The following is a 27,904-nucleotide window of genomic DNA, read 5'->3' on the forward strand; positions in this document are numbered from 1 at the left end:
TTGGTGTCATTCAGTGAGTTTTAGGATTTTTTTACTTTAGAAATACATACATACATACAAACAAACAAACAAAAATTTATTTGCCCTGTAGTTGTTTATAGCTTGAAGACTTAGAGGTTAGTCTCTCTAGTATGGGTTTATCTTCTAGAAATGATAAAGGATTTTCTGTTGCTTAAAAACAAGGTTTAAAAAGTAATTTGTTGATGAAAAGACCACCCAATATAAAACTAAATGGACAGTGGAAAAAATTCAACCAGAATGTAATATACATGTGAACTAAATGTTTTCTGTTGCTGACGTTTTGTAGGCTTCTGAAATTTAATGGGATTTTTGCAAGGTCTACCTTTTTTTCTAAAGTTTAATTTTTAAACTGACTTAAATGTTCTGTGACCGTTTTGGTCATATTTAAGAAGTTGACTTCCCCAATTTCCTTGTCATGCTTTATTATTTTTTTCTTTTTTTCTTTTTTGTCATGTTTATTTTTAAATACCTTTCTTTTTAAAAGTTGGGATATTATAATAAATATTCAGCAAGTATTGTTTTGTGTTTAAATATACAATCTTGTTATTTGGATTTTAATACTTTACATTAAATGCCCTTAAGATTTATTAAAATTTTAGATGAATTGAACTCTGCTTTTTTGTCACTGGATTAAGCAAGCTTGTATCTGACATAACAGCTTAATAAGGCAATAGCAATTTAAATTTGTCACGAGTATAAATTGAAAAACTATAACAATTTAGAACTCTGAGATTGAATATTTCATGGCATTTATATTTAGTGCTTTATATAATGATTAATGAAAAGAAGCAAAACTTAAATTAATTTTCAAAGATAGATAGGTTCAGGCCAGATGCAGTGGCTTACACATGTAATCCCAATGCTTTGGGGACCGAAGCAGGAGGATTGCTTGAGGTCACAGACTAGGCAATATAGTAAGACCCTGTCTCTACCAAAAAAAAAAAAAAATAGCTGGGATTAGGTGCAGTGGCTCACGCCTGTAAAACTAGCACTTCGGGAGGCTTAGGTGGTTGGATCACCTGAGGTCAGGAGTTCGAAACCAGCCTTGCCAACATGGTGAAACCCCATCTCTACTAAAAATAAAATAAAAAATTAGTCAGGTGTTGGTGGCACGCGCCTGTAATCCCAGCTACTCTGGAGGCTGAGACAGGAGAATTGCTTGAACCCAGGAGGCGGAGGTTGCAGTGAGCTGACATTGTGCCACTGCACTCCAGACTAGGCAACAAGAGCAAAACTCCCTCTCAGAAAAAAAAAAAGAAAGAAAGAAAATTAGTCATGGGGGTGCACTCCTGTAGACCTGGCTACTCTGGAGTTGAAGTGGAAGGACTGGAGGCTATGGTGAGCTATGACAACACCACTGTACTCCAGCGTGGGTGCCAGAGCAAGACCCTGTCAAAAAAGTAAATAAATAAAAATGGATAGGTTCTTTCAGTTAACACTAGTGAGGCAAGAACACAGTTTACAGATAATATAAACACTGTTATTCCATCCAAACTCTTTTTTTCATTGTGCTCCCTATTCTCTGAATGCCAGTGTCAAATTTCAAGGGATTTAAGACAAGGAGAATTAGAATAGGAGGCAGCTATCTTAATTCTCCATTTGCTTTCTCCCCCTCACCATCTCTGTCTTTCTGCCTGTCAGCTTTACCACCACAGTGAGGTATATACAGTAAACTTCGTTAGTAAAAAGGGCTCTTATTAGTCTCAGGGTCCTCATCCCCCCAATTTTAATATGTTATTTCTCTTTATTTTAAATGTCAATTCAGTTATTAGTCAATAAAATAACAGAATGAGACCTTTATTTTATTTTTCTCATGTTTTTATAAAAGTTCAGGAATACCACTTTAGAATGGTAGTCCTTTGCAAACGAAGATATTTCTGGTATCTTCATTTATTCTTGTAAAACATGAAATTTTAGTCCACAGTATAGTCTAGATTTGAGAATTTTGGTTTTCATTTGGAATTACCAAACAGCATAAGGAGAATCACTGCAGCTTGCCTTTTTTTTTTTTTTTTCGTCGACCAATATTTGGGTACCTTCTCAAGTGCCAGATACCATGCTAGTGCTGAGGATACAGATGAATGAGATAAGGCCCTCACTGTAGAATGTATTTCAGTGAGAAGATGGGAGAAACAAATAGAGGACAGGGTTACACTTGGGACAAGGTTACATAAACCCATCCTAAATTGAAGATACGTTTAATACCCCTTGCCAATTAAACATCATAGCTTAGCCTACAGTTGGGCAAATAAAATCATCTAACATAAAGCCTATTTTGTAATAATGTATTGCATATCTCATGTAATTTATTAAATACTGTACTGAAAGTGAAAAACAGAATGGTTTTACAGTTTCTATTCAATGTGTATTGCTTGCACACCTTCAAAAAGTTGAAAAATTGTTAAGTGGAACCATAAATAGTGATGAACCATCTGTATGCAGGCAGGCAATTACTGTATAGCACATTAAGTGTTGTGACCACATCGAAATATGCCTAGTCTTAGGTTAGAGAACAATCGATTCCCAGTGGAAATTGGATTGTGAGCCAGTGCCCTAAAGGATGAATAGGAATTAGCCAGGCTAAGGAGGATGAGAATGGTGTTGCAGCCAAGGTAGTAAGTAGCCTGTGGCCACATGTCAAAGTATGGTGCTTTCAAGGAATTGTAAGAAGTGCAAAATGGCACATTGGAAGTAGGAGGCAAAAGAAAAGCCAGGAATGCTAAGAGATGAGGTCAGCTGGAGAATCTATGTCTTCACAAGCCTTGTAGGCCATACTAGTTAAGGAATCTGACCTTCAATAAAATTTTTGTTCAAGGTATAACTCAGTAAGATTTGGATTTAGAAGGACTGCTCTGACATCAGTATGGATGGTTTGTATTATAGTTATTCATTCCAAAGGTCTTGGTGGCCTAAAGTACGGGAAATGGAGATATACATACATATACACATCTACTCATATATATATATGGGAAGAGGACTAGAGAGGGGAGGAATCGTAGGTTTCAGTTGAGTAATTGGGTAGATTGTAGTGCCATTCACTGAGATAGGAAGCATAGAAGAAGGAAAATGGGAGTTCAGATGAGCTTTTGATTTAAAGGTGCCCATGGAACACCTGGGTAACATATCCACTGGGTAAACACAAATCTGGAACTTAACATTGAGGTCTGGGCTGTGTATCAATATTTGGGAATCACTTGACCAATTGAAGATAATTGAAATTTATTATAGTCATGATAATTGTACTGAATGTAGAGTAAGAAGAGAAGGCCTGGTAAGGAATTTAAAGAATGTTCCTCTTAAGGGACTAGCTTACTAAGGGAATCTTGAAAAATATCTTAAGGAAGAAGAGCTTGTGAGAGAATAAGTAATGGTAAGTATTACGGTGGAAGTATTTAGTCACCTTCTTGAAAGTAAGTATAGGGCAAACTGGAGGCAGCAGCCAGACTGTAACCAATAAAAGGGATGTTGAAGATTCTCTTGTGAGCATCTTGTTGGAGAAAGAGAGTTGGTAGCAAGAACTGAATGTGGAGTTGAAGGAGGACTACCATTTTTTCATTTTTAAAAAATTCTCCAGACTGGGGAACCTGGCTGTCTACAAAAAATACAACAATTAGGCAGGCATGGTTGTGTGTACCTATAGTCCCAGCTACTCAAGAGGCTAAGGTGGGAGAATCTTCTGAGCCTGGGAGGTGGGTTGCAGGGAACTGAGATTTCACCACTACATTCCAGCTGGAATTTATTAAGACCCTGTCTTAAATAAATTAAATAAATAAATAATACGATTTAAAAACTTTAAGTAAAGAGATAATTCTAGGAAATTCTATTAGGAGCCTCTCTGGTTTTTCCAATTCCTCTTTAGGGCCAAAATCCCGTGACCAGGGTTCAAGGGCAGGAGTCAAAGCCTTAGCCACTCCAATGCTTCTTGAAGTCCTGTTCTACCTAACTTTTGCTGGCCCAATACATCTTCAGAGTGTTTCTGATAAGTAAGTAAAGTAGTTACGTTGTATTTAATTTAGTATTGGGGATGTGAAGAATCTGTTCTTCCAAACTGATCAATTCACTCATATTAAATACTATGTATTTCAGACTTAAACCATTGGATATTGAGTTTATGAAGCGTTTGCACGAAAAAGTGAATATCATCCCACTTATTGCCAAAGCAGACACACTCACACCAGAGGAATGCCAACAGTTTAAAAAACAGGTGAGTAGGATGTGTTAATGCAGGTTTCTTATACCCTTCTCATAATTTGCAGTTTTTACTATTTTTAATATAATGTGTTGCAATCCATTCCTCTTTTTTACTGTATTGTCATGTATACGGTATTAAAAATAACTCTTGAATCTTCTGCCTTAGTTTTTCCCTTAGACCCATTATCATAGTATCCTTATCCTTTGCCAGTTTTTAAAATATGGCTGTTTTAAGTGTTATTTAATAACACCTCCACACAAACAATTTCTCCCCATACTCTTTGGAATTATGTTCTTAGAATGAATTCTCAGGAAGAGGATTATTCTTTCAAAGGCTCTGATTGTTTTTATGGGTCTTTAACTCCTCACTCCCTACTTTCACTATGACTTAGCCAGCATTGTTTTTTTTTTACTTTGAAAACTTTTTTGGAATGAAGTGGTACCTAGTCATTTCTTTTATTTTCCAGAAAGGCTGAACATTTTAAAAACAGAGTTTTTTCTTTTCCCCTTTTTGTGAACATCTGCTCAAGTCGTGTGTCTTTTTGACCAGTAGTACTTGGTTGGTATTGCCCGTGTTGTTTGATATGAGTTCTTTTTATTCTGGGTATTTAGTTCTCTCTCATTTTCACAATATTTTTTCTGTTTCCTCTTTTGCTGCTTATATCCTAATTTTGTTTTCAGTGTACTTTATGGGATATTTATAGTTTATGTTTCAAACCCATGACCCTAAAAGTCTCATGCTGTATGACTGAACTAGCTGGAAGACCACTAAACTGTTTTTCTAGACTCAAGTCTAGTTGTCTTAATAATATTGAGTTACACAGTCACACATATTTCTAATTTAATTGTGTTTGGCTAGATATGACATTTTATGAAATGTAGGGTCAATTCTGGACCCTTTTTCTATTCCAGTAGTCTTTATATTCAGCCAGTGGTATATTGTTTAAACCACAGCAACTTTGTATACTACTTAAAATCAGATTATAATTATCTCTATTGTCCATATAGTCCTGTTTGTAACAAAATACTTTGTTTTTTCACCTTTTTCAATTTGAATTTCAGAATACCTTGAAACCTGTTATAAAAAGCCTAAGATTTTCTTTGAAGTTGTGCTAAATTCATATAAATTTTCAGGATGTTTCAGTACATTGTTTTTCCTGTATCTAGTATTTTTCTGTTGTATAGTTTCCCATTCCTATTTTTATTGCTATTTTAGCAATAAATATAATGTAATGTGCTATTTTTAAGTTTCAGATACTATCATAAAATACATTTCTTTTATTCTATATCTCAATTTGGATTTTTACTTATAACTTAAACAAGATTAATATGAAGTGGCCTCTTTCAAATGGGTCACATTCTAATGGTTGTACTCAGGACATTTTAATGTAAAACCTCTCACTAAAACCACTGCTTTTAGAGCTAGCTACTATTATTTGTTTTCCTCCTGATCATCTATTTGTATATAAAATTATATATACACACACACAGATACACATATATATAGAGTGTGTGTGTGTATGTGTGTGTGTGTGTGTGTGTATGTATGTACATACCCTAATTGTAAAAGATGTGTGGTCCTATTATTTTTTTCAGTGACAATTTTTTTGCTTCTGTTTGTCTCTGTCTTTGTCTTCTGTTTGCTTCTGTATGTCTCTGTTACATAAGCATGTAACACAGTTTGTTCAGGGTCCTTTTATAACTGCCATGAAAGTTGCACCAAAATATAAGTATAGGCAGGGAAGCTAGTTTTAGGTCTATTAGCCATTGGTTTATTATGGGTTCAAATAAGGATAGATAGTTGAAAATTATTTGGATGTCTATATTCTGTTTCAAATTTGGAGTGATTTTGGACATGATACTTTCATTTGAACTAGGTCATTTCTGATGTTATTAATAAGTTGTTTGTTTAGTTTTCTGCATTCTCCTTATTAATTCTTGAGCTTCGTAATTTCTAGGGTGTGTTTTCTCCCTGTGTCCTTCCCTAATCTTATACCTGCTGCTTCTCAGTTTGTGTGTATGCATATTAACATCTAAGGATTTTTCTGATGAATGCGCAGGGGCCAGTGCTGTCCTTAGTTTTACTTTACTTCTGCCAGATTCTACTAAAAATTTTTAGCCCTGTTTATTAAACTAAATGGGAACTTATATCTAAAGGAAGAATCTTAGTCATTGTAAATAAATGACCTAAAGTCATTGTTGTGGAAATCAGTAAGAGAAATCCCTTTCTGGAGTTTTACATCTTTTTTGAAACTCATTTGGTATAACTGTAACACTTCTGAAGTAATTGGATTTTGTGTTTATATATCAGCTTTACGGTTAAAAAAAAAAAAAGACCAGCATAGTACTTTGATTTTACATTACAACTTTGTATCATTAAAAATCAGTAAAGAATCTGGAACCAGGGACCCATATAGGAATCTAAGAAGCATGTAATAAACATAAGACTAATGTACTAATTATGTATGGTGCTCTTTTGCTGACTAATTCTTCTATTTTAGATAATGAAAGAAATCCAAGAACATAAAATTAAAATATATGAATTTCCAGAAACAGATGATGAAGAAGAAAATAAACTTGTTAAAAAGATAAAGGTAGGTTAATCCCTATAAATACACTAAAGTAATTTGGGGCCTTAAAAACATACTACCACATGCACAGGAAAGATCAAAAGTATCAGTGTTTTAAGTAGTTGGCATTACAAAATGCCTAGGGAGATTTAATGTTGAATCAGCTTTATAGTTAACTTTGAAGATTAGCTACTATATATAATAAGGAATTGTATAAACTACCAAGGCAACACGATCCTTATTTCAAATTGTTTTTAATTAACTGGCTTTCATATTATGTAATTTTTTTTCCTCTTAAAAAACAAGTGATGAGAAAGAAGAGAATTAATTTTAAGTTTTAATCAATACAAACTTTTTTTAAATACAAAAATGATGTATTTATTTTGTCTTTATAAAAACCAACTAAAATTACAGCTAGATAAGAGGAGTAAGTTCTAGCATTCTGTAGCATTGTAGGGTGGCTGTAGTTCCAGTAATTTAGTCTATATTTTCAAATAGTTAGAAGAGAGGATTATGAATATTCCCAATACAGAAAAATAAGTTAGGGTTGGTAAATATGCTAATTACTCTAATTTGATCATTACATATTTATATATAGGTATCAGAATATCATACTGTACACCCCATGAATATGTACAGTTATGTTTCAGTTAAAAATAACCAACTAAAAATTCACATCAGCATAATTTTCTGTATTTTAATGTATCATGGTTTTCTAAGTACTTTGCATCTAAAAATGGTATACTGAATAATAATGGCATTATGTAGGTAGATATCTTGGAATAGTGAAATACTTATACCTTGCCAATGAAGAATTTCTGCAGTTTTATAAAATAGCTACTTAGATATTTCCACGAGCCACAGAATTGCAAAACCTTGTATATGGATGAATACAAATCCAGTCACTTGGATTTGAAGCTCCAAAGTTAGAGCTTAGCAAATATACTATTCTCTGCTTAAGGTACTGTTATAGTTGGTTTGTGATTAGGTAGGCAGGCTAGTCACTAGCCTCCTTTTTTTTCCCCAAATGCCAATATATTTTTTTACCTTTTGTCTCCCAAGTATGGGAAAACTTTTTAATTGATTTTTAGTAAGTAATTTGACCAGTGTATGCTTGAATATTCTTAACTGTAAAGAGAAAATTTAATTTTATTTATTGTTTACCGTGGTGGTAATACCATGTGATGGCAATTTACTAAATATTTGTTAAATGGCCTAGAAAAATTAATGCAGAAACCATCAAAGTAATTTTTTTTTTTGCTAATCTGTTGAGTAATGTAACTTTTTTTATTCTTGAATTTGTGAGGACTACAGAGCTGTATTTGAACAAGAATACTTTGTTTTATAGGACCGTTTACCTCTTGCTGTGGTAGGTAGTAATACTATCATTGAAGTTAATGGCAAAAGGGTCAGAGGAAGGCAGTATCCTTGGGGTGTTGCTGAAGGTAAGGTTTTCTTCAGTGAATGACTTTCAATAAGATTTCAAAATTGTGATGAAAAATTTTTATTTATAGTAAGTAGTACAGTATGCATACTGCAATAATATATTCGAGATTTTCAAGGATAGCACTGATTCCAGGTTCTTGGAGTCTCGTTATCCTCTTAAGTACATTCATATTTTTTGAACCTGTATCCAACTAAGTCAAGCAAGTTATGTGTTAAGTCCTAAAGTTGTAATATAGGTTGAACATTCTTAAAGAGAAAATCCAGAATGTGAATTGCTCCAAAATCTAAAACGTTTTGAGCACTGACATTTTGAATTTTGGATTTTCAGATTAAGGATGTTCAACCGGTAAGTATAACACAGATCTTCCAAAATTCCAAAATGATTCTGGTCCCAAGCATTTCAAATAAGAGATACTCAACTTGCCCCATCCTGGCTGACATCCCGCCTCATCATTAAGTCTATTTCTATTTCCTTATTTGAAAACATACTTGGCCAGACATGGTGGCTCACGCCTGTAATCCTAGCACTTTGGGAGGCTGAGGTGGGTAGATCACGAGCTCAGGAGTTCGAGACCAGCTTGGCCAAGATGGTGAAACCCCATCTCTACTAAAAATACAAAAATTAGCCAGGAGTGGTGGTGGCACCTGTAATTCCAGCTACTTGGGAGGCTGAGGCAGTAGAATTGATTGAACCCAGAAGGGGGAGGTTGCAGTGAGCCAAGATCGCACCACTGCACTCTAGCCTGGGCGACAGAGCAAAGCTCCATCTCAAAAAAAAAGAAAACATAAATTAAAATTCAGGAGTTCTTTACTGGGGCCCAAAGTTTGCTCCCAGGAGATCTAATGAACCTTCTGGAATCAAATATTCTGGAGAAAAGGCCAGTCATTTTTATCGGAATGTCAGATGGGTCATGGACCTTCAAGAATGATTGAAAAATGTATACACCTAGTTAAAACAGTCACAGTCTGCTTTCCTCAATGCAAAAGTTGCCCTTTTTGACACTGTATATTTAGAGTAAAAAGCTTTCATTAGTAAAAGATCCTCTTTACTAGTTTTGTAAGGAGTTTTTTGTTTTGTTTTTAAATCTGCTATCTTAAATTATTAAGAGTTAAGTAAGGAGTTTTAAATTCCAATAAAATCTTAGTTATAACACCAAACCTCAGAAATCCTCTTGGCAATAGGTTTATTTTATTGATTTAATCTGATATTTAATCTTCTGTATTATAGTAAGCCAAAACCAAAATTGAGACATGATTGTTTTATTTGTTTGTTGCTATTATTTTTGAACTTTTTTTTTTTTTTTTTAAAGAGACAAGGTCTTGCTGTGTTGCCCAAGCTGGCCTCAAACTCCTGAGCTCAAGTGATCCTCCCATATCATGCTCCTCCCACATCACATCACTATAGGCACACACCACTGCCCCTGGTTTATTGTGAACAATTCTTTAATTTTTAGGATATTGTTTCAAGTTACTGTTCTTATTGACAGTTTTCCCACCAGTGACTGCTGTAACTTGTTCCCAGCTCTGTCATTCCCAGACAACCTTCAGTTGATGAGCTGAGGCTTTAGAACTTACATACCCCTTAAAAATATGCACTGGAGAAATTGATTTACGTCTCTGTTTTGTAATTTACCCCTTTACTCCCAAGTAATATTCCTATTTGTGATACATTCTTTTACATAAAAATAAAGAACCTTAAAGTTCTTGGCTCCCTTTTTCATTTTGGCTCCCTTAAGATTTTTTCTAAAGTGATTCTCCATTCACTCACACCACTGAATTTTTTAAATGTATTATAGAATAAATATATTTTCTACCAATAATGAGAAAATACATGATTTCCCCTTTCAAAATTTTTTCTGGAGAACGCATTTTGTTAGGTTTACATATCTATTTCTGAGGATGAAAGTACGAGGCAATAATATAGTACACTTCTCTGTCATTGAGTAGTAGGTTAGTGTTAAATCTCAAAAAAAAAAATTGATCTAAGCTGTTTTGCATTTCCCCTCATTGTTCCTGTGAAATATTTTTTGAAAAGACTAGGTTTAGTGAAATATAATATATGCGGTCTATTTTTTTCTTACAGTTGAAAATGGTGAACATTGTGATTTTACAATTTTAAGAAATATGTTGATAAGGTAAGTGCAGGCGATGATGGAAATAGCTTAAGATTTTCTTTCCCTAAATAAGAGTTGGACAGATTTACTTTTTGTCTTTATAAATGTAGCTAATTTGAATTTATATCTTCAGTCTAGCAATGAAGTAAGCACTACAAGTAGACAACTTAGATTCTTTCTCCAGTATTTTGAAGCTGTGAGCAAAAGCGACAAAATAATTTGTGTGTCTAGGGATACACAGGAAAATTCGTCACTTTATCATTATACTTTGTGTTGAGGTTTAATACTGAAATAACTATGGAAAGTGAAATAGAAGAGGCTCTTCTTTTTAATGTGAAAAACTTAGGAAAACTATATAAGGGAAGGCTTGTTTTGAGTCAAAAGGTAGAATTTGAATGTTAAAAGGTGCACAGCCTGGTAACTGGTGAGTAGGGCATTTTTTATGTAATGAAACATAGCGAACAAAACTAATTTTCCTACCAGGTGAGAAAAAAATTCCTAAATTGTGTCTTGCACACCTGCTGAAAGAGAAGGAAAGCCTATGGAAGCAGGACACTGAGGCCATCCTGATTAGAGGACCAGGACTTGAATTAGAAAAGCAGCATCAGAGAGGAAATCATGAAGAAAAAAAGTATAATAGGACTAGAGACATTAGTAGGTAAGGAAAAGAAAGGGCCTCAAAATGATCCTCAGTGTTTTCACGTTGAGACACGTTCTTTCCTCTCTGCGTCATTCCACTTTTCCCACTTCTGTGTCTTGCTTCCACATCCTTTGTAACCTCCAGTTTTAGATGTCTGTCTTAAGTTGATAGCTGTTCGTTTTCATACCTCTATACACTTTCCCAAAACATAAGAGTCTCTTTAGCTGTGTAAAGAAAGGTAGTAACATAAATATGGATAATAACTGGAAATCATGGAATAACAAGAATGTCATTCTCACAAGTGAGAAGTGAGGGGGAGAATTTAAAAGATTCAAACTGCTGCCTCAAGAAATACAATATATAGATGAGTGTGAATTTTGAAATTAAAGAAATTGGCATGTAATTGATTTTTTTTTTTCAAAGGAGCAGGTGTTTTTGGTAGGAACTACATGATAGGGTTAATTCAGCAGTTGGGGTTGCCAGGCCTCACTTAGTGGAAGAAGAGCAAATGCATGAGGTCATCCTCTGGGTTTTGAGAATCCAACACTTGAGGCTCTATTATAAACTATTTCCTTCCTCTTCCATTCGTAAGGTGTGACTTCAAAAGAAAATAATGTAATCTGCCAAGACAGTATATAGGTAGAGAATATTTAATAAATATTAATTACCATTGCATTCCTCTTGTTTTTAAATTTTCTGGTACTTGCCCAGTGCTTGACACTGTGGCATTCTATAACTTTTTCTTTTGTATTTTAAAAGTATACAAGCAATAATTGCCTGCATACCTGAAACACTGTAGAGGGAAAAGCTAATTACTGAGCCAGAGGCTACTTTGTTGAGATGGAGACTCACTCTGTTGCCCAGGATGGAGTGCAGTGGCGCAATCTTCGGCTCACTGCAACTTCCGCCTCGCAGGTTCAAGCAGTTCCCCTGCCTCAGCCTCCAGAGTAGCTAGGATTACAAGTGTGTGCCGCAACACCTGGCTAATTGTATTTTTAGTAGAGACAGGGTTTCCCCATGTTGGCCAGTCTGGTCTCAAACTCCTGACTTCTCAAGTGAGCCACCTGCCTCAGCCTCCCAAAGTGTTGGGATTACAGGCATAAACCACTGTGCCCGTGGCCAAGAGGCTAATTTGAATATTTGAAGGTTCATAGCCTGGCAGCTAGTGAGGGGCCTCCCTAGTATAAGCATTACAGAGCAAACTGACCATGACTGCAGGAAGATTTAATACATCAGAGCAGTAAGACTTATATGCCTAAAAATTCTAAAGTTATATTTATTAAAAAGATGTATACTTAATTTAGCTCATGTCTTTAAGACAAAGGCACCTAGTGGATATTTAATAAATACTTGAAGGAAATACAATACCAGTATTGCAGATGTCTGTAAATCCCAAGTAACTGAAATCTTGCAGGTCAAAGGTAGGAATAGTGATTGCTTCTAAGAAAGAGGCAAGTTCAAAGAAGTGTTTGCTAATTAAGAGAACTGATTTACTCCAAGGCAAACCAAGGAAGTCAATGGAAAGGAGGAAAACTATACAAATATTTTCAGGTGTGGGGATGGGTGTTTGAGAATTCAGATAGGGAAAGGAAACAAAAGGAGAACAAAGAGTTATGGTATCAGCAATGGGAAATGGAAGAGACAAATTTCTGAAACTGTGAGGAAAGCTGTATTGCTAATTACCAAATTATTTTGAGAATGGAGGAGTGGGTTGAATCGTAAAAGGATAAAGCATATTTAATTCAATGGAAATAAAGACTTTTATAACCTGAAAAAATCAGAATTATGTAGTCATATAGAAGACTTAAGTGATTTTAGTGAAAGGGAAAATCATTCATTATCTAAAATGTTGGGTGACACAAAAATAGCTTAACAATTAGTAAATTCACCTTACTTTGATTTTACATATTCATGCAAGCATTTCATGTAAGTATTCTTCCTTAGGACCTTTAATGATTTTTCAGTGATGCAGTTATGAATGTAATATATAATAATTAAAATTAGACTGGGTGCAGTGGCTCACACCTGTAATCCCAGAACTTTGGGAGGCCGAGGTGGGAGGATTGCTTGAGTTCAGGAGTTCAAGACTGGCCTGGGCAACGTGGCAAAACCTTGTCTCTACTAAAAATAGAAAAAATAGTTGGGCATGGTGGTGCATGCCTGCCTGTAGTCGAAGCTACTCAGGAGGCTGAGGCAGGAGGATGGTTTGAGCCTGAAAGGCAGAGGTTGTAGTGAGTCGAGATCATACCACCACACTCCATCTAGCCTGGCTGACAGAGCGAGACCCTGTATCCAAAAAAAAAAAAAAAAATTATATAAACCTTGTTTTATATTGGCATAAGTGTTTGTTATTATTCTCCACTTAGAGAAACTGGTAACAATAATTTATTCCAAAAAGTTTATTATATCTCAGCTTCAATCTTTAGTTACCAATTCTGTTAAAGTTCATGTTATCTGCTATCTGCAATGGGACACAAAAGGTAATGGCATGTGCCTTCTAAAGGGGAACTTAGAGTTGAAGAGGTATGATGTCACCTGTGACATATACTTGTAACAAAAATGAATGACAGCCAAGGAGAAAATGGTCATGGTTGGAATGCTTTGAGTCCAAAGCTGGGAAAAAGGTTTACAAAGCAGTTGAACTCTTTGATGAGAGATTGACAAATTAGCATGAACTGTTCAGTCTCAACCACCAGATATGCCAGAAGTAGGGAGCTGCCTACCTTGCTTGAAGTGGAGTGGTAGAGCTCTAGAGGTAACAGCTGTGGCTATAAGAAAACATGGATTTATCAAGGGACAGAGTCTGGGAGATGAGATTTTTTGGAAAACCCAAACTTAGGACTAAGGAGAGTGAACTAGCAGAGAATTGCATGGAAATGTCAGTACAAAATGAATCAGAGTGATTGAATATCACATTTTATTCACAAAGGGAGAGTTTCAAGAAGCTGGATTATGAAGTAACAGTAAAGGTTTTCTGGGTATAAGGAATGATAAAAAGTACAACAATACACCTTTTTTTTTTTTTGAGCTGGAGTCTCACTCTTGTCACCTATGATGGAGTGCAGTGCATGATTTTGGCTCACTGCAACCTCCATGTCCTGGGTTTAAGCAGTTCTCCTGCCTCAGTGTCCCAAGTAGCTGGGATTATGGGCATCCGCCACCACATCCAGCTAATTTTTGTATTTTTAGTAGAGATTGGGGTTCCACCATGTTGGCCAGGCTGGTCTCGAAATCCTGAGCTCTGGTAATCCATCCACCTTGGCCTCCCAAAGTGCCAGGATTACAGGTGTGAGCCACTGTGCCCTACCAACCATACACCTTTATGTTTGTCTCCCAGAAGGGAGCTTTAGTAAAGTGGTGAAGATGAATGACGGCAGATACAGGAAGTCTGATACGAATGGGCGATGAGGAGGACTGACAGATAGAGTATTTATATCCACAACACTACGCTGGTGAATAATACCCGTGCAGCAGCTGGGGGTATCTTTACCGTCTTGAATTATTAGATAATGATGACACCATCTCATATGTATTGTACATTCATCTCATATTGATTTTATATATGAGAGAAATATATATGATAGAAATGCTGTAAGCAAAAATTTGTTTAACCAAAATACCACATTCACTAGACAGTTTGAATAAACAAATTTACTCTAAAATTCCCTAGTTTGTAAACAATTCGATATGTAATCCAAAATGTATTTTATGTATTACTAAAGACTCACATATTACCTTAGAAATATTGCTAAAAGGAAGGCAGTTTCTATTAGACTTTGAGTTTCAGTAGTAGCTAATCCACACTCTTTTGTCTGATATTTAAATAGATACTATAAAGATGAATACTCTTTCATAGAAAGGTCATCCTTCAGAAACTGCTTTGAGGGATTTATGGGTCTTAAAATCTCATTTGGAATCTCAGTTAGCTCATTTTTTACTGGTCTACTTTGAGTGTAAATGAAAACAGGTGAATGCCTTTTGTTCATTTTAAATCTGAAATTTTTGTGTTAGTAAAATTTTGAATTTATATTAAAGCTTTTAAGCTTTCTTATCCCTAGCTATTAATAGAAGCAAACTCTTGCTGTTTATTTATGACAGAACACACATGCAGGACTTGAAAGATGTTACTAATAATGTTCACTATGAGAACTACAGAAGCAGAAAACTGGCGGCTGTGACTTACAATGGAGTTGATAACAACAAGAATAAGGGACAGCTGACTAAGTAAGTATATTTTTTCCTCCAAAATGGTCTTATTTCTGTGGTCAACAATCATATTGTTTCCTTTTCATTAAATTTCTACTGGCTACTCAGTAGAAAATTTGGATAATGTTCTCTATCCACAACAGTATAAATTTATATTGTTAAGGTTTGTTAATAGTAGAAGCATTTTTGAATGATGGAGTTTTTTTTCACTTACAGATTATGTGCAAACAAAGGACAGGCTTTAACAAAAGGAGTATTTAGATGAATTTGCTCTTGGTTACCTTCTGTATTCCTTTTCCAGGGAGTAAATTAGCTGGAGTTTGGGTTTCTTCTTTCGGTGGTAGAGTGGTGTAAGTGACTACCAATTATGTAGCTTTGCCCTATTGAGCTTATCTCAAGTTGTGGGTTCATGTTGGGATCGAAAAACGAGATGTATGAAGAAGCTGGTAACCATGTCTGTGCCCTGCTTTTTAAAACTTTGTCATTATTGAAGATCATAATTACGTCATACTTAACAATGGGGATACATTCTGAGAAATGTGTAGAGCCTTCTACACATCTAGGTTATGTGGTATAGCTATTGCTTGTAGGCTACAAACCTATATAGCATGTTACCCTACTATACTGTACTGTTACAGACAGTTCTAATGGTATTTGTGCGTCTAAACATAGAAAAGATGCAGTAAAAGTACAGTATAAAAGATTAAAAATGGTATACCTGTATAAGGAGCTTGGTGAATGGAGCCTGCAGGACTGGAAGTTGCTCTGGGTGAGTCAGTGAGTGAGCGGTGAGTGAATATGAAGACCTGGGACATTACTGTACACTACTGTGGACTATTTATTTTTTTATTTGTCTTCAATAATCTTATTTTGTTGTAGCTTTTAATTTTATAATCTAAATTAAAAAATTTTTGATTCTTTTGTAGTAACACTTAAAACACACATTGTAAAAATATACAAAATATTATCTTTATAATCTTTATAAGATTTTTCTATTATAAAAGTTCTTTTTTTCACTTAAAACTTTGTTGGTGTGTGTGAGAACGAAGACAGAAACTTACACATTAGCCTAGGCCTACTCAGGGTCAAGATCATCAAGATGCCACTGGGCAATAGGAATTTTTCAGTTCATATGGGCCACTATCATATATGCAGTCCTTTGTTGACTGAAAGGTCATTACGTAGTGCATAGCTGTATTACAAAACCATTGTAAATGATGTGCATTTGCAGGTAGGTGTTATCTGCCATTAGATGATAATCCTGAAGGATCAACTATATAAGTGAGAAAGACAAGTTCTCAAGGTAGCTATACTGTTTTCCATAGTGCTTAACATTCCTTATAATGGAATAGAAAAATGTCCCTTCTTAAATATTTAAAATACAAGATTCTGTTTGAGTAAGCTTCACTGTGAACAAAAGGAAGGCTTTTTATCTTTTTTTTAGCAAAATGCTTATTGAGCAACTTACAAAAATGTAAGGATCCATCATAATGAATATTGTTCATAAAATCCTAATTCACTTTAGACTCATTATCATTAACGATGAACTTTTTAACTAATTAAAAGAAACACATACACAAAGCTACTGATAATTGTGTATGTTAAAAGAAATACTACCAGTACATATTTTTTGTTAAATATATATTCAGTATTTTCTTTTAAACATTTGTTATGTCACAGACATAAAATTGTTTATTCCCATATCTCAAATATAAGCCTTTTTAAAGTAGTGCTATTGGATGCAGGTAAGGTAATTCAGAGAAAAATAGTAAACTTTACAATAGTGTTAATTTTTTTTTCTGCATATACAAAATTCTGTGTGGATAATGAGTTAAACTATATCCCAGGTGAAAACATAAAAAGTAGAAATCTACTAGAAATATATCTCTTAAAAAGAGGAATCATGACCATACTTTGCCTATTCAAATAAAAAAAGAAACGTTTGCATTGCTAAAAAGCAAATTGCCCAGGAGCTAGCATATTTTATTTTATGTTAATAATAAGTAGGAAAATAAATATTTTAGAAGATTAAGCCAACTGGAGAATGGCTGTAATTGGAATAGATACTTGATATGATTTGATAAATTTGTTACTACTTCATTGAATAACACATTCTGAATGTGAAAGAAATCACTTAGAAGTTTTAGCTATTGGTTGTACTACATTGTCTTGAAAATGTTAGCAATTTCAAAAAACATTTTTGTTTAATTTTTCTTTAAAAATCATTATTAACAGCTTAGGTGCTTTAGCTGATGTAAGGTGTTTTTCCTTATAGTACATATCCATGAATAACTGAAAAGAAAGACTGATGTTTAAGTGAAGTAATCAGGTGTGAGTCTAGGCTTCTTTTAATGTTCTTTTTGTATTGCTCTCATGCCACTCTCCATAGCAGTGTATCCTTTGACAGTGGTAGTGGAGTGAGGTTGAGAGTTGCAAGAATTTTGGAATGGAAGGTGAACCTATTGAAAATGTCTAGTTGTGATCTTAGGCAATGTATGCTTCACAAAGTGCTAATCTCACTTTGGTTTTAGACTATAAGCTAAACTTTTTTTTTGAGACAAGAGTCTCACCTGGTCGCCAGGCTAAGAGTGCAGTGGTGCAATCTTGGCTAACTGCAACCTTTGCCTCCTGGGTTCAAGCAGTTCTCCTGCCTCAGCCTCCCGAGTAGCTAGGATTACAGGCCTGCGCCACCACACTTGGCTAGTTTTTGTATTTTTAGTAGGGATAGGGTTTCACATGTTGGCCAGACTGGTCTCGAAATCCTGACCTTGTGATCTGCCCGCCTTGGTCTTCCAAAATGCCAGGATTACAGGTGTGAGCCACTGTGCCTTTCCTAAAAGAAGATTTTGAAATGTCATTACATGCTTCTCTGCAGTCTCTTATTTTCCCTCTAGAGTTATTTAAATAATAATTTAGGTGACAAAATTACCTGCTCCTTCCCAAGCATAAAGTAAAATAAACATTTTGTAGGTGAGTTATATAAGTAGGAATAGATATTTAATTCTGTCTGAATTCTAATTTACTATATTTACATTCACAGTTATATTGTTGGATAATCTTAAGTTGCTTAAATACACATACTTAATTAGCAATTTAAAAAATCATTTTTAGATGATTTCTAGAGTCTAAAAAAGATTTTTGGGTGTTAGGGGACAGTGGGAATTATATAGACTCCTTGAAAATCAAACAAAAGCTTTGGACCCTTTCACTGGTCGAATGCTGGCAAACACAAACACACATTTGGTATGCCATTTTGGGGCAGTCACTGACACTGTGTGTGTTCAAGATATCAGAGGTGTCTATATTAAAAACAAACACTTTCCATTAATATGAAGAATATATTATTAAGAAGGATTGCATCAACTTTTAACGAAAAAATGATATTTACACTTGAAAATGTATTTTAACTGACTACTTTTAAAATGCAGTTTCTTGTTCTAAATTAATATGTCTGGTTAGTTTCATTTTCAGAACTTTCAATTCATTGGTTAATTGGAAAAATATATGGCAAGTTTGTATGTAGAAGTAAGTTTTAGTGAAGAAATATCCTTGAGTTAAATAACATTTTATTCCAATTTACACAATTGCGAAAATAGATCATCTTAATCATAGCATTACATCACATTTTTGTTCTTCCTTTTTGTTAAGAAAAATCAGGCCAGCCGCAATGGCTCACACCTGTAATCCCAGCACTTTGGGAGGCCGAAGCAGGCAGATCACGTGGTCAGGAGTTCAAGACCAGCCTGGCCAACATGGTGAAACCCCGTCTCTACTAAAAATACAAAAATTAGCCAGGCATGCTGGAGGGCGCCTGTTTGTTATCCCAGCTACTTGGGAGGGCGAGGCAGGAGAATCACTTGAATCAGGGAGGTGGAGGTTGCAGTGAGCCGAGATTGTGCCACTTGACTCCAGCCTGGGCAACAAGAGCAAGACTCCATCTAAACAAACAAACAAACAAAAAAACTGGTAGCCAGTTTTCTGTCCTTTTTGTTTTGTTTTTAACATTTTCTTTCTAGCTCTCTTGCCTCCTTCCTTGATAGAAAAGAAAATTGCTATGATATTTAGCCTAATAAGGAGAACAGTCACCATAATGTGTGTGTGTCAAATCAGGGTTAAAATGACTAGCCTTAAAGTTATGGTTGAAATCCAGTCCTTTTTGTTTTTAAACCATGAGTTAATTCTTATTTTAAAATTAGTGTATAACAATAAAATTTACCCATTTAAAACATATGCCTCATTGGTCAAAGCCTATTTTTATGGAGGCACAATAAGCATACTTTCTTAAAAAAGTCAAAGAGGGGCCTGCCTCATTTCATTTGTCCCAGGGTACTGAATAATTTTCAGAGGTCCTCATAGCAAAGAGCCCACTTAGCTTTCTGCTCCTGGGCTGAAAGCACTAGGTACTCTGGCATTCTTTCTATCTCTGTAAGTGTATTAGCCTTACCTTAAAGCCCACCTGTAAATGTATCTCAGTGTGAAAATTTTGAACACAGTTGTACAAAGAGATTTGAGTTCATGAACTTTAACGTCAACAGAGTGAACAATTTTTGTATTTAACTCTGCTTATATCTATTTTTTGACATTGAAAAATAATTATTAACAAAATATTTGCCCCTGCTTATCTCTAAAGTATGTGTGTGTGTTTTAAATCACTGAATATCTTTAAAACTTAAGACAGTGAAATCTTTGAGTTAAGTGGAAAGAATTTTCGAGAGCATTGAAGGTATCATAAGGGGCCTAGAAATATTCTGTGTACCTAAGTAGTGCTCTAGGTATTGACTAGGAGTTGTTTCCAGCATATTGGTTCAGTTACCAAAATTAGTTATATTACTCTCCATTTTTGTGGTGTCAGTAGCTGTCTTAAATGAGATTGTAACACTTGAAATTTTAGTAAAACTAAATACTCTACATGTTAACTTCATTACTCATTTTCTGTTTTTCATGTTAAAATTTTGTTTAAAGAACAAAATTAAATGATTTTCTTCTAATGTTTTATTCTGTTAAATGTATTTTGGAAATTTTTTTCCCATTTTCCTTCTACAGTTTATTTGTTATGTCATCATCCTTAGATTTGATATGCAGTAGGTTTAGAGAACATCTTTGTTTTTTAGATTTTTTCTATAATCAAGTTTTATATATGAAATATGGAAAGATGTTCTAGGTTATGAATATATTAATAATGGCATACATACATATATAGCATCTCATTGGTTTTTATCAGCGGTTTCATAGTTCTGTATTATAATTTTTATTCACAGACATTTAATGATTACCTTTAATATTAATGACAGGAGCCCTCTGGCACAAATGGAAGAAGAAAGAAGGGAGCATGTAGCTAAGATGAAGAAGATGGAGATGGAGATGGAGCAGGTGTTTGAGATGAAGGTCAAAGAAAAAGTTCAGAAACTGAAGGACTCTGAAGCCGAGGTAATCAGTCTGACATTCCGTCTATTAGACATTGTGTTCCTTTTTAAATAGTGTTTTCAGTAAAATTTATAGATATTATAACCTTTTTATACATATTTTTTCAAAATTAATACCCTAGCATAACAAAATGGAGAAAGATAATGTATACTTTAATATGTAAGTGCTTGGGCATAGAATATTAGATAGGACAGCATAATAGAATACTTAATGGACTATTAAAGTTATAATGAACAAGTTTGAGTTGTGAAAAATAAAATTATAAGCCATTCCAAACAGTGGCATAACAACACTAAAGATGAGCGTCGAGGGCGGATATATGCATAAAAACCAGTGTGAGGATAATACTAATTGGCCAGACTTAATTGTATATGAATAAAAAAGAGGGAAATAACCTTTATTGAACTAAAGGTATGCCTGGATAAATTACACATAGTTAAAGGAGAGAAAATTAGTTAACATGAGATTTTTGTTAACAGGTTGGGCCTTATTTATAATGTAGTGTCAAGGTAATTCCTAGTGTTACAACATTGGGCCAGGGTAATGACAAAACACCCCAGCAGACATATCTACTGTCTTGAAACCTTTCTAGATGTTGAGTTATACATTGAGTTTCTATTAATCAAAAAGACCTTGGAGACATTTCCTTCAACAGGTGGCAAGAAAGAAAAGGTGGAGGAAAAGATAAACTTAACCTAAGAATCCATAGAGCAGTTAGTTTGATAGATGTTTGAGAATGGTAGAAAAAAACTATGGGTAAACTCAAAATAAATCAGTGATTTCAGTATGAAGTTTTCTCAACATAAATTTGTTATAATTAAATTATAGGCAGGGTGTGGTGGCCCATGCCTGTAATGCCAACACTTTAAGAGGCTGAGGCAGGTATCACTTGCGGTCAGGAGTTTGAGATCAGTCTGGCCAATATGGTGAAATCCCGTCTCTACTAAAAATACAAAAATTAGCTGGGTGTGGTGGTGTGTGCCTGTAATCTCAGCTACTTGGGAGGCTCTGGCAGGAGAATCACTTGAACCTGGGAGGCAGAGGTTGCAGTGAGCTGAGATCATGTCACTGCACTCCAGCCTGGGTGACAGATGGAGACTTTGTCTCAAAAAATAAACAAAACCCATAAAACAATAAGTTCTTTTTAAATATGCGAGATGAAGGCCAGGTGTGGTAATTCACCTCTGTAATCCCAGCAGTTTGGGAGGCTAAAGCAGAAGGATTGCTTGAGTCCAGGAGTTTGAGACCAGCCTGGGCAACATGGCAAGCAAGACCCAGTCTCTACAAAATATTAAGAAAAAAAAAAAAAAAAAAAAAAGCTGGGCACCTTGGCATGCGCATATGGTCCCAGCTACTTAGGAGTTTGAGGCAGAGGGTCACTTGAGCCTGAGAGATCGAGGCTGTAGTAAGCCATGATTGTGCCACTGCACCCCAGCCTGGGTGACAGAGCTAGACCTTGCTCAAAATTCTATATATATATATATGACAGTAATGTAAAATATTTTTACAATAATTGTCAATGATAAAAATTTAGAAAGATCCCTGTTTTATGTGGCTTCACTAATACAATATTTGGATCTAAGTATATTAAGAGATTCAGATCTCTTCTGTTACATTCTTACAGTTGATTTTATTGCTTTTGTAAGTACTGCATAAAATGCAGAAACTTTTTGATTAAAAGCATAACAAAAGTACTCTAATCCATTGAGTAAACAATGCATGGCATAAGAAAGTGTTATATAATTTCAAGGAAATGTTTTCATTCTACTACATTACTGGGCTTTTCTTATAATTTCTTATTAAAATCTTTCACTGTTGTTAGATTTATTGTGAGTTTAATTTAGCGGGGGTATGGAATAATTCCTCCTGGTTGGAGACTGCTGAGTACTAACGGACTAGCATCCCTGGCACTGCCACCCTATCATTGGGCAAACCAAAATGTTTATGCACACACACCCCCAATCAAGAATTACTGTCTTAGCTGTTGCTATTATGTTATAAATGAATAATTAATGTTCTTAACATGACATTTCGGAGATTAAGTTCAGCCTGTTGTTAAATAGATGCATTGAATCTCTGCCTCTTCAGTAATTCACATACAATCGGGAAAGTCCGTTATCCAAAGGGGGGAAAACAGGAATAATCAGGAATCTACTGCATTATCTCCACACTCAGATTCCATTGAGAATCTAAAAGTTTAACTTATATTTGAGGCTGATGTATTTTAGGACCTGTTGCTAAGAGTAAATATTATAAACAAGTCATTGTGAACCTCAGGAATTTTCATGATTACTGTGAAGGGTGAAGATGGTTTTGAAGAACTACTCTTTGAAGGATGGAATGTTAACATTTAAAGGACCTGTGAAGAGCTCTGGGCCAAGTTCCCACTAATACTCTAAGCCATTACAGAATTAGGCATGCCCATTCTAGATTCTTTGCCTTTTATGAAACCACATTCAGAGTGTATTTACCAACATCCCTGTGGCAATGAGTTTGCAAATCATCATGTATATGATACATGATATATATTATGTAAATATGATACATGTAAATACATAAATAGGTAAATAAAGAAACTTTTAGCTCTGTTTAATACAGTTTCTCCTTAAATCCATTGTGCTGGAAATATTTGTTTGGGGTACAGCTACTAATACCTACCAGCACAGTACATCAGCCAAAGCACAAAGCATCTTTCATGTATTATGTCGCCTAGTGCACACCCACAGCCCTGTAAGGTAGATATTATTGCCCATCTCCCCTTTAAATGAAAAGAAGGATAAATTGGTAAGCCAGCATTTGAACCCAGTTAATTTTTAAGTCACTATGCTTATCACAACTTCAGAATGGAAAAATCTCTGAAAACTGCAAAACCTAACATGAACTAAGTTTTAATCCTACATATTGTGAATATTTATATATTTTACTGAAAAAAAAAAAAAATAAAAAGTAATGTATTTGATTCCCTTGTTGCCCCAGATAGCCCAGGAGGTATTTTATAAATACAGTAAATACTCCTTTCTAAGCAATGTTGTCTTTTTAATAACTGAAAAAATTTTGAACTTTGAAAGGCATCTGACCCATAGGTTTCTTAAAAATGAGATTGTGACCTATACCTTTATCTACATGCAATTAACACAAAAGATAATTACTTACATGTAACAAATGTAAGTGAAAGCATGATGAACACTGTAACCCTACCACCTGGCTTTAAAAAATAGAACGTTATCAACTCATTTGAAGACCCTGTGTGCTTGTCCCAAGGGCTCTCTTATACCCAAAGTAACTACTGTTCTGAATTGTGTATATGTGATGCCCTTGCATTAAAATAAAATAACTAGAGACATTCTCTTATGTTCCTGCCTTCTGACATTTTCTTAGTAACTTGTCTGCTGTCATCAGAAAGATTTCATCTCAGATTTAACTCATGGTTGCTTAAATGTGTCTTAGGTGATTTTGTTTTGTAGGAATTGCATGAAATAATTGCAATAGGAATAAATCTGAAGTCACTTTGGGCTTGCAGAAAAGAAAAATTATATGCAAAATTATATTATAATCCAAATTCAAGATGTTAACTCACCAATGTAGTAAAATATTTAACAGAACATAATTCCTGGACAACTGAAGGTTTTGAATAGTTCTTGGGTATTTGGCATAGTAGGATTTAATCTGATTTTTAAAATGTGTTGACTTGTTTCAGAAATGGACTGACTTGTGCCTGAAATTATTTATCTAATCATCTCCTGGACTTAAAGCTCTTTGTTTCTGCAGTTACTTTGCATGAGTGTTTCCCACCTCTCAGTTAGCATTCTTTACAGCATCAATACTCAGCTGAGTATTAGAATACTCCTCATTAGAATCCCTGTAACTTGTTGAAAACCCACATTTCTAGACACCTAACACCCAGATATTCTAATTCGGTACATCTGAGTGAGGTCCAGGATTCAATATTTTTAACAGACATCCCAGGTGATCTGCATGAAGACCAGTGTCTGAGAACCACAGCCTACAAGAATTCAGAGTACTTCACTGGCATCTTTGAGCTTGTAGGGTCCTAAACTACCCGCTTGCTTTTCATTTGTCTCATCTTTCTAAAGTTGGAATTAGGAGGCTTATTCAAGTCCTGGTTCTTCCACTTTATGGCTAGCAATCTTGGGCAAGCCAGTTATACTCTGCACCTGTTTCCTCATCTGTACAATGAGAACAGTGGTGCCTTCACTGCCCAGCTTCCAACATACTTGTGATTAAAGAAAAATGAAATAAGATAGTAATTTTCATTACAAAGCACTACACTGTTAAGGTCGTTGCTTTTTTCCCCCCGTTTCCCAAGATTATTGTCTTAGGTCACTGGCCTTTTGGGTGGCAGGTCCTAAAGTAGGAAGAGTCCTTGACAGTGCTTTCCAGGCAGTACTCTGAATTTACAACGGACTCTTCAGTGCTCATACTCAGTTACTGTTAGGATGTCTGGATGAAACATACTTCTGCTCCTGATTTCTTAGTTTTGTTTCATATATTGTGCTATGATTTAGCTCCAGCGGCGCCATGAGCAAATGAAAAAGAATTTGGAAGCACAGCACAAAGAATTAGAGGAAAAACGTCGTCAGTTTGAGGATGAGAAAGCAAACTGGGAAGCTCAACAGCGTATTTTAGAACAACAGAACTCTTCAAGGTAACTAACTAATAGCAGGTTACTAAGAAATGTGTATATTAATGTTTTAAAGAACTGTTTTCCTACTTAATTAAAAAACATTAGAATAACACTTAAAAAGTCACCACTCATTATCATGCATTCCAAACACAATGGTTTTTATGGATAAATGTTTTGATGTGGATGGATACAGTCTGTGTATCATAGCAGTATTTTTTCAGTGCATTTTCTATGACTTAGTAATTATGATTTAGCAACTTTATGACATTCTCCCCCGTTAACTCACCATAATTGGATTTCTTGTCTCCGCCCTCCAATTGTTGGACATAAGGGTTGTTTTCAATTTTTGGCACACAAAGGGAACATTGCTTCAAATCTATTACATATTTAGGGGTATGTTTTAATTGTATTGAGTTATGTTCTTAGGATAAAATTCTTAAGACAAAATGTTAGATATTTAATTTCCAATACAGCTAATCAGTTACTTTCTTTTAATTTGTATAAAAATTCAATAATATTTGTACCTTGGTTTTCTTTTCCTTAAGAGTTTCATTCAAAACTGAAAAGTGGCATTCCTATAAGGATTCTATAATTTATCCTCACTACCAAACAGTTTTAGATTAGACATTTGTTCTACTACACTATCCTACTATTAACATTTTCCCCAAAGAAGAAAATAGATTTGTGAAAACAGTCGCACTTCAGAATGCACATGACAGTGGGAAAAGAACACCCTGTTTGATGCCAGTTGATAGTTTTCAGTTTGTGCTGTTTCATTTGGGAGGAATTGCGCTTGTATATTAAAAGGGAGTTTTGCCATATTTCTTACTGCTTATCCTGGAATTCTGTCTAATATTCGATGGTCTAAGAAAACACTATTACAGATTAACATTGTCTCAGCTGTTTACTTCTAACTTCTGTGACTTTTTAAATGAAAAAGTAGCATCTGAAAAATCCAGCATAGTTGTAATTGGATTAGCTATTGTTATGTGTCTATGTTTATAAAATGGTTACTCATCTTGATTATTTTCCTTTAATCCTTTAGAACCTTGGAAAAGAACAAGAAGAAAGGGAAGATCTTTTAAACTCTCTATTGACCACCAGTTATGTATTAGTTGCCAGTATGCCAGCTTGGACATCAGTGTTTGTTGGATCCGTTTGACCAATTTGCACCAGTTTTATCCATAATGATGGATTTAACAGCATGACAAAAATTATTATTTTTTGTTGTTGTTCTTGATGGAGATTAAGATGCCTTGAATTGTCTAGGGTGTTGTGTACTTAGTAACAGCTCTAAGTACCTTTCCTACATTTTCTTTTTCTTTTTTTATTAAACAGATATCTTCAGTTTAATGCAAGAGAACATTTTACTGTTGTACAGTCATGTTCTGGTGGTTTGATTGTTTACAGGATATTCCAAAATAAAAGGACTCTGGAAGGTTTTCAGTGAGGATGAATTGCCATAATATGATGCAAACTATGCTTCTCTATGATAATTATAATACAAAGGTTCCATTCAGTGCAGCATATACAATAATGTAATTTAGTCTAACACAGTTGACCCTATTTTTTGACACTTCCATTGTTTAAAAATACACATGGAAAAAAAAACCCTATATGCTTACAGTGCACCTAGAGCTTTTTTTTATAACAACCTCTTTTTGTTTGTTTGTTTTGGATTCTTTAAATATATATTATTCTCATTTAGTGCCCTCTTTAGCCAGAATCTCATTACTGCTTCATTTTTGTAATAAACATTTAATTTAGATATTTTCCATATATTGGCCCTGCTAAAATAGAATATAGCATCTTTCATATGGTAGGAACCAACAAGGAAACTTTCCTTTAACTCCCTTTTTACACTTTATGGTAAGTAGCAGGGGGAAAAATGCATTTATAGATCATTTCTAGGCAAAATTGTGAAGCTAATGACCAACCTGTTTCTACCTATATGCAGTCTCTTTATTTTACTAGAAATGGGAATCATGGCCTCTTGAAGAGAAAAAAGTCACCATTTTGCATTTAGCTGTATTCATATATTGCATTCTGTATTTTTTGTTTGTATTGTAAAAAATTCACATAATAAATGATGTTGTGATGTAACAGAGTGTGGGGTCTTAAATACTCTACAGTTGATGTACCAGAGTAGACTGTGTTTGGGAAGAAACTTTTCAGCTTGAACCTGCCTCCTCTGTCATGACATCTCTTACATGCTTGTCTCATTTAGAACGTGTATGTGCTGATTTTCTAATTTAAGAGATACCATATCTCACTATTCATTTCTGTCTCTTATTTGTATGCTTATTTTTCTGAGAACATTTTTTTTTCCAGTCAGGGTCTTGCTCTGTTGCCCAGGTGGAGTGCAGTGGCACAAAATATGACTCATGCAGCCTCAATCCCCTGGGCTCAAGCAGTCCCCGAGTAGCCCCCGAGTAGCTGGAACTACAGGCATGCACCGCCATGCCTGGCTAATTTTTGTATTTTTTTGTAGAGACGGAGTTTCATTATGTTGCCCATGCTGATCTCAAACTACTAAACCCAGGTGATCCACCCACCTCAGCCTCCCAAAGTTCTGGGATTACAGGCTGAGAACAGATTCTAAATTCAGCTTAGGTGTTTTCTCAAGGTCAAATGATACAGATTTTAA

General features: G+C 34.9%; 1 protein-coding gene and 1 long non-coding RNA gene across 2 annotated transcripts in view; one reads left to right on the forward strand and one right to left on the reverse strand.

Moving 5' to 3' along the window:
• Nucleotides 1-27,360, forward strand: part of SEPTIN7 (septin 7) — a 102,619-nt gene extending 75,259 nt beyond the window's left edge. Inside the window, exons 6-13 of the mRNA XM_035253162.3 lie at nt 4,108-4,225; nt 6,714-6,806; nt 8,131-8,227; nt 10,312-10,363; nt 15,081-15,206; nt 20,480-20,615; nt 25,139-25,278; nt 26,303-27,360. Coding sequence (XP_035109053.1) covers nt 4,108-4,225; nt 6,714-6,806; nt 8,131-8,227; nt 10,312-10,363; nt 15,081-15,206; nt 20,480-20,615; nt 25,139-25,278; nt 26,303-26,342 — 802 coding nt within the window. The 3' untranslated portion in view covers nt 26,343-27,360. The remainder of the gene's footprint in view (nt 1-4,107; nt 4,226-6,713; nt 6,807-8,130; nt 8,228-10,311; nt 10,364-15,080; nt 15,207-20,479; nt 20,616-25,138; nt 25,279-26,302) is intronic.
• LOC144578315 (uncharacterized) lies at nt 8,160-16,661 on the reverse strand. The gene is made up of 2 exons (XR_013523816.1): nt 15,470-16,661; nt 8,160-11,206 (listed from the first exon to the last, which is right to left on the reverse strand). It is a non-coding gene; the product is annotated as an uncharacterized LOC144578315 (long non-coding RNA).
• Nucleotides 27,361-27,904: the final 544 nt, after the last annotated feature.

Source organism: Callithrix jacchus, chromosome 11 (assembly GCF_049354715.1).
Source record: "Callithrix jacchus isolate 240 chromosome 11, calJac240_pri, whole genome shotgun sequence".
Lineage (NCBI taxonomy): Eukaryota > Metazoa > Chordata > Mammalia > Primates > Cebidae > Callithrix > Callithrix jacchus.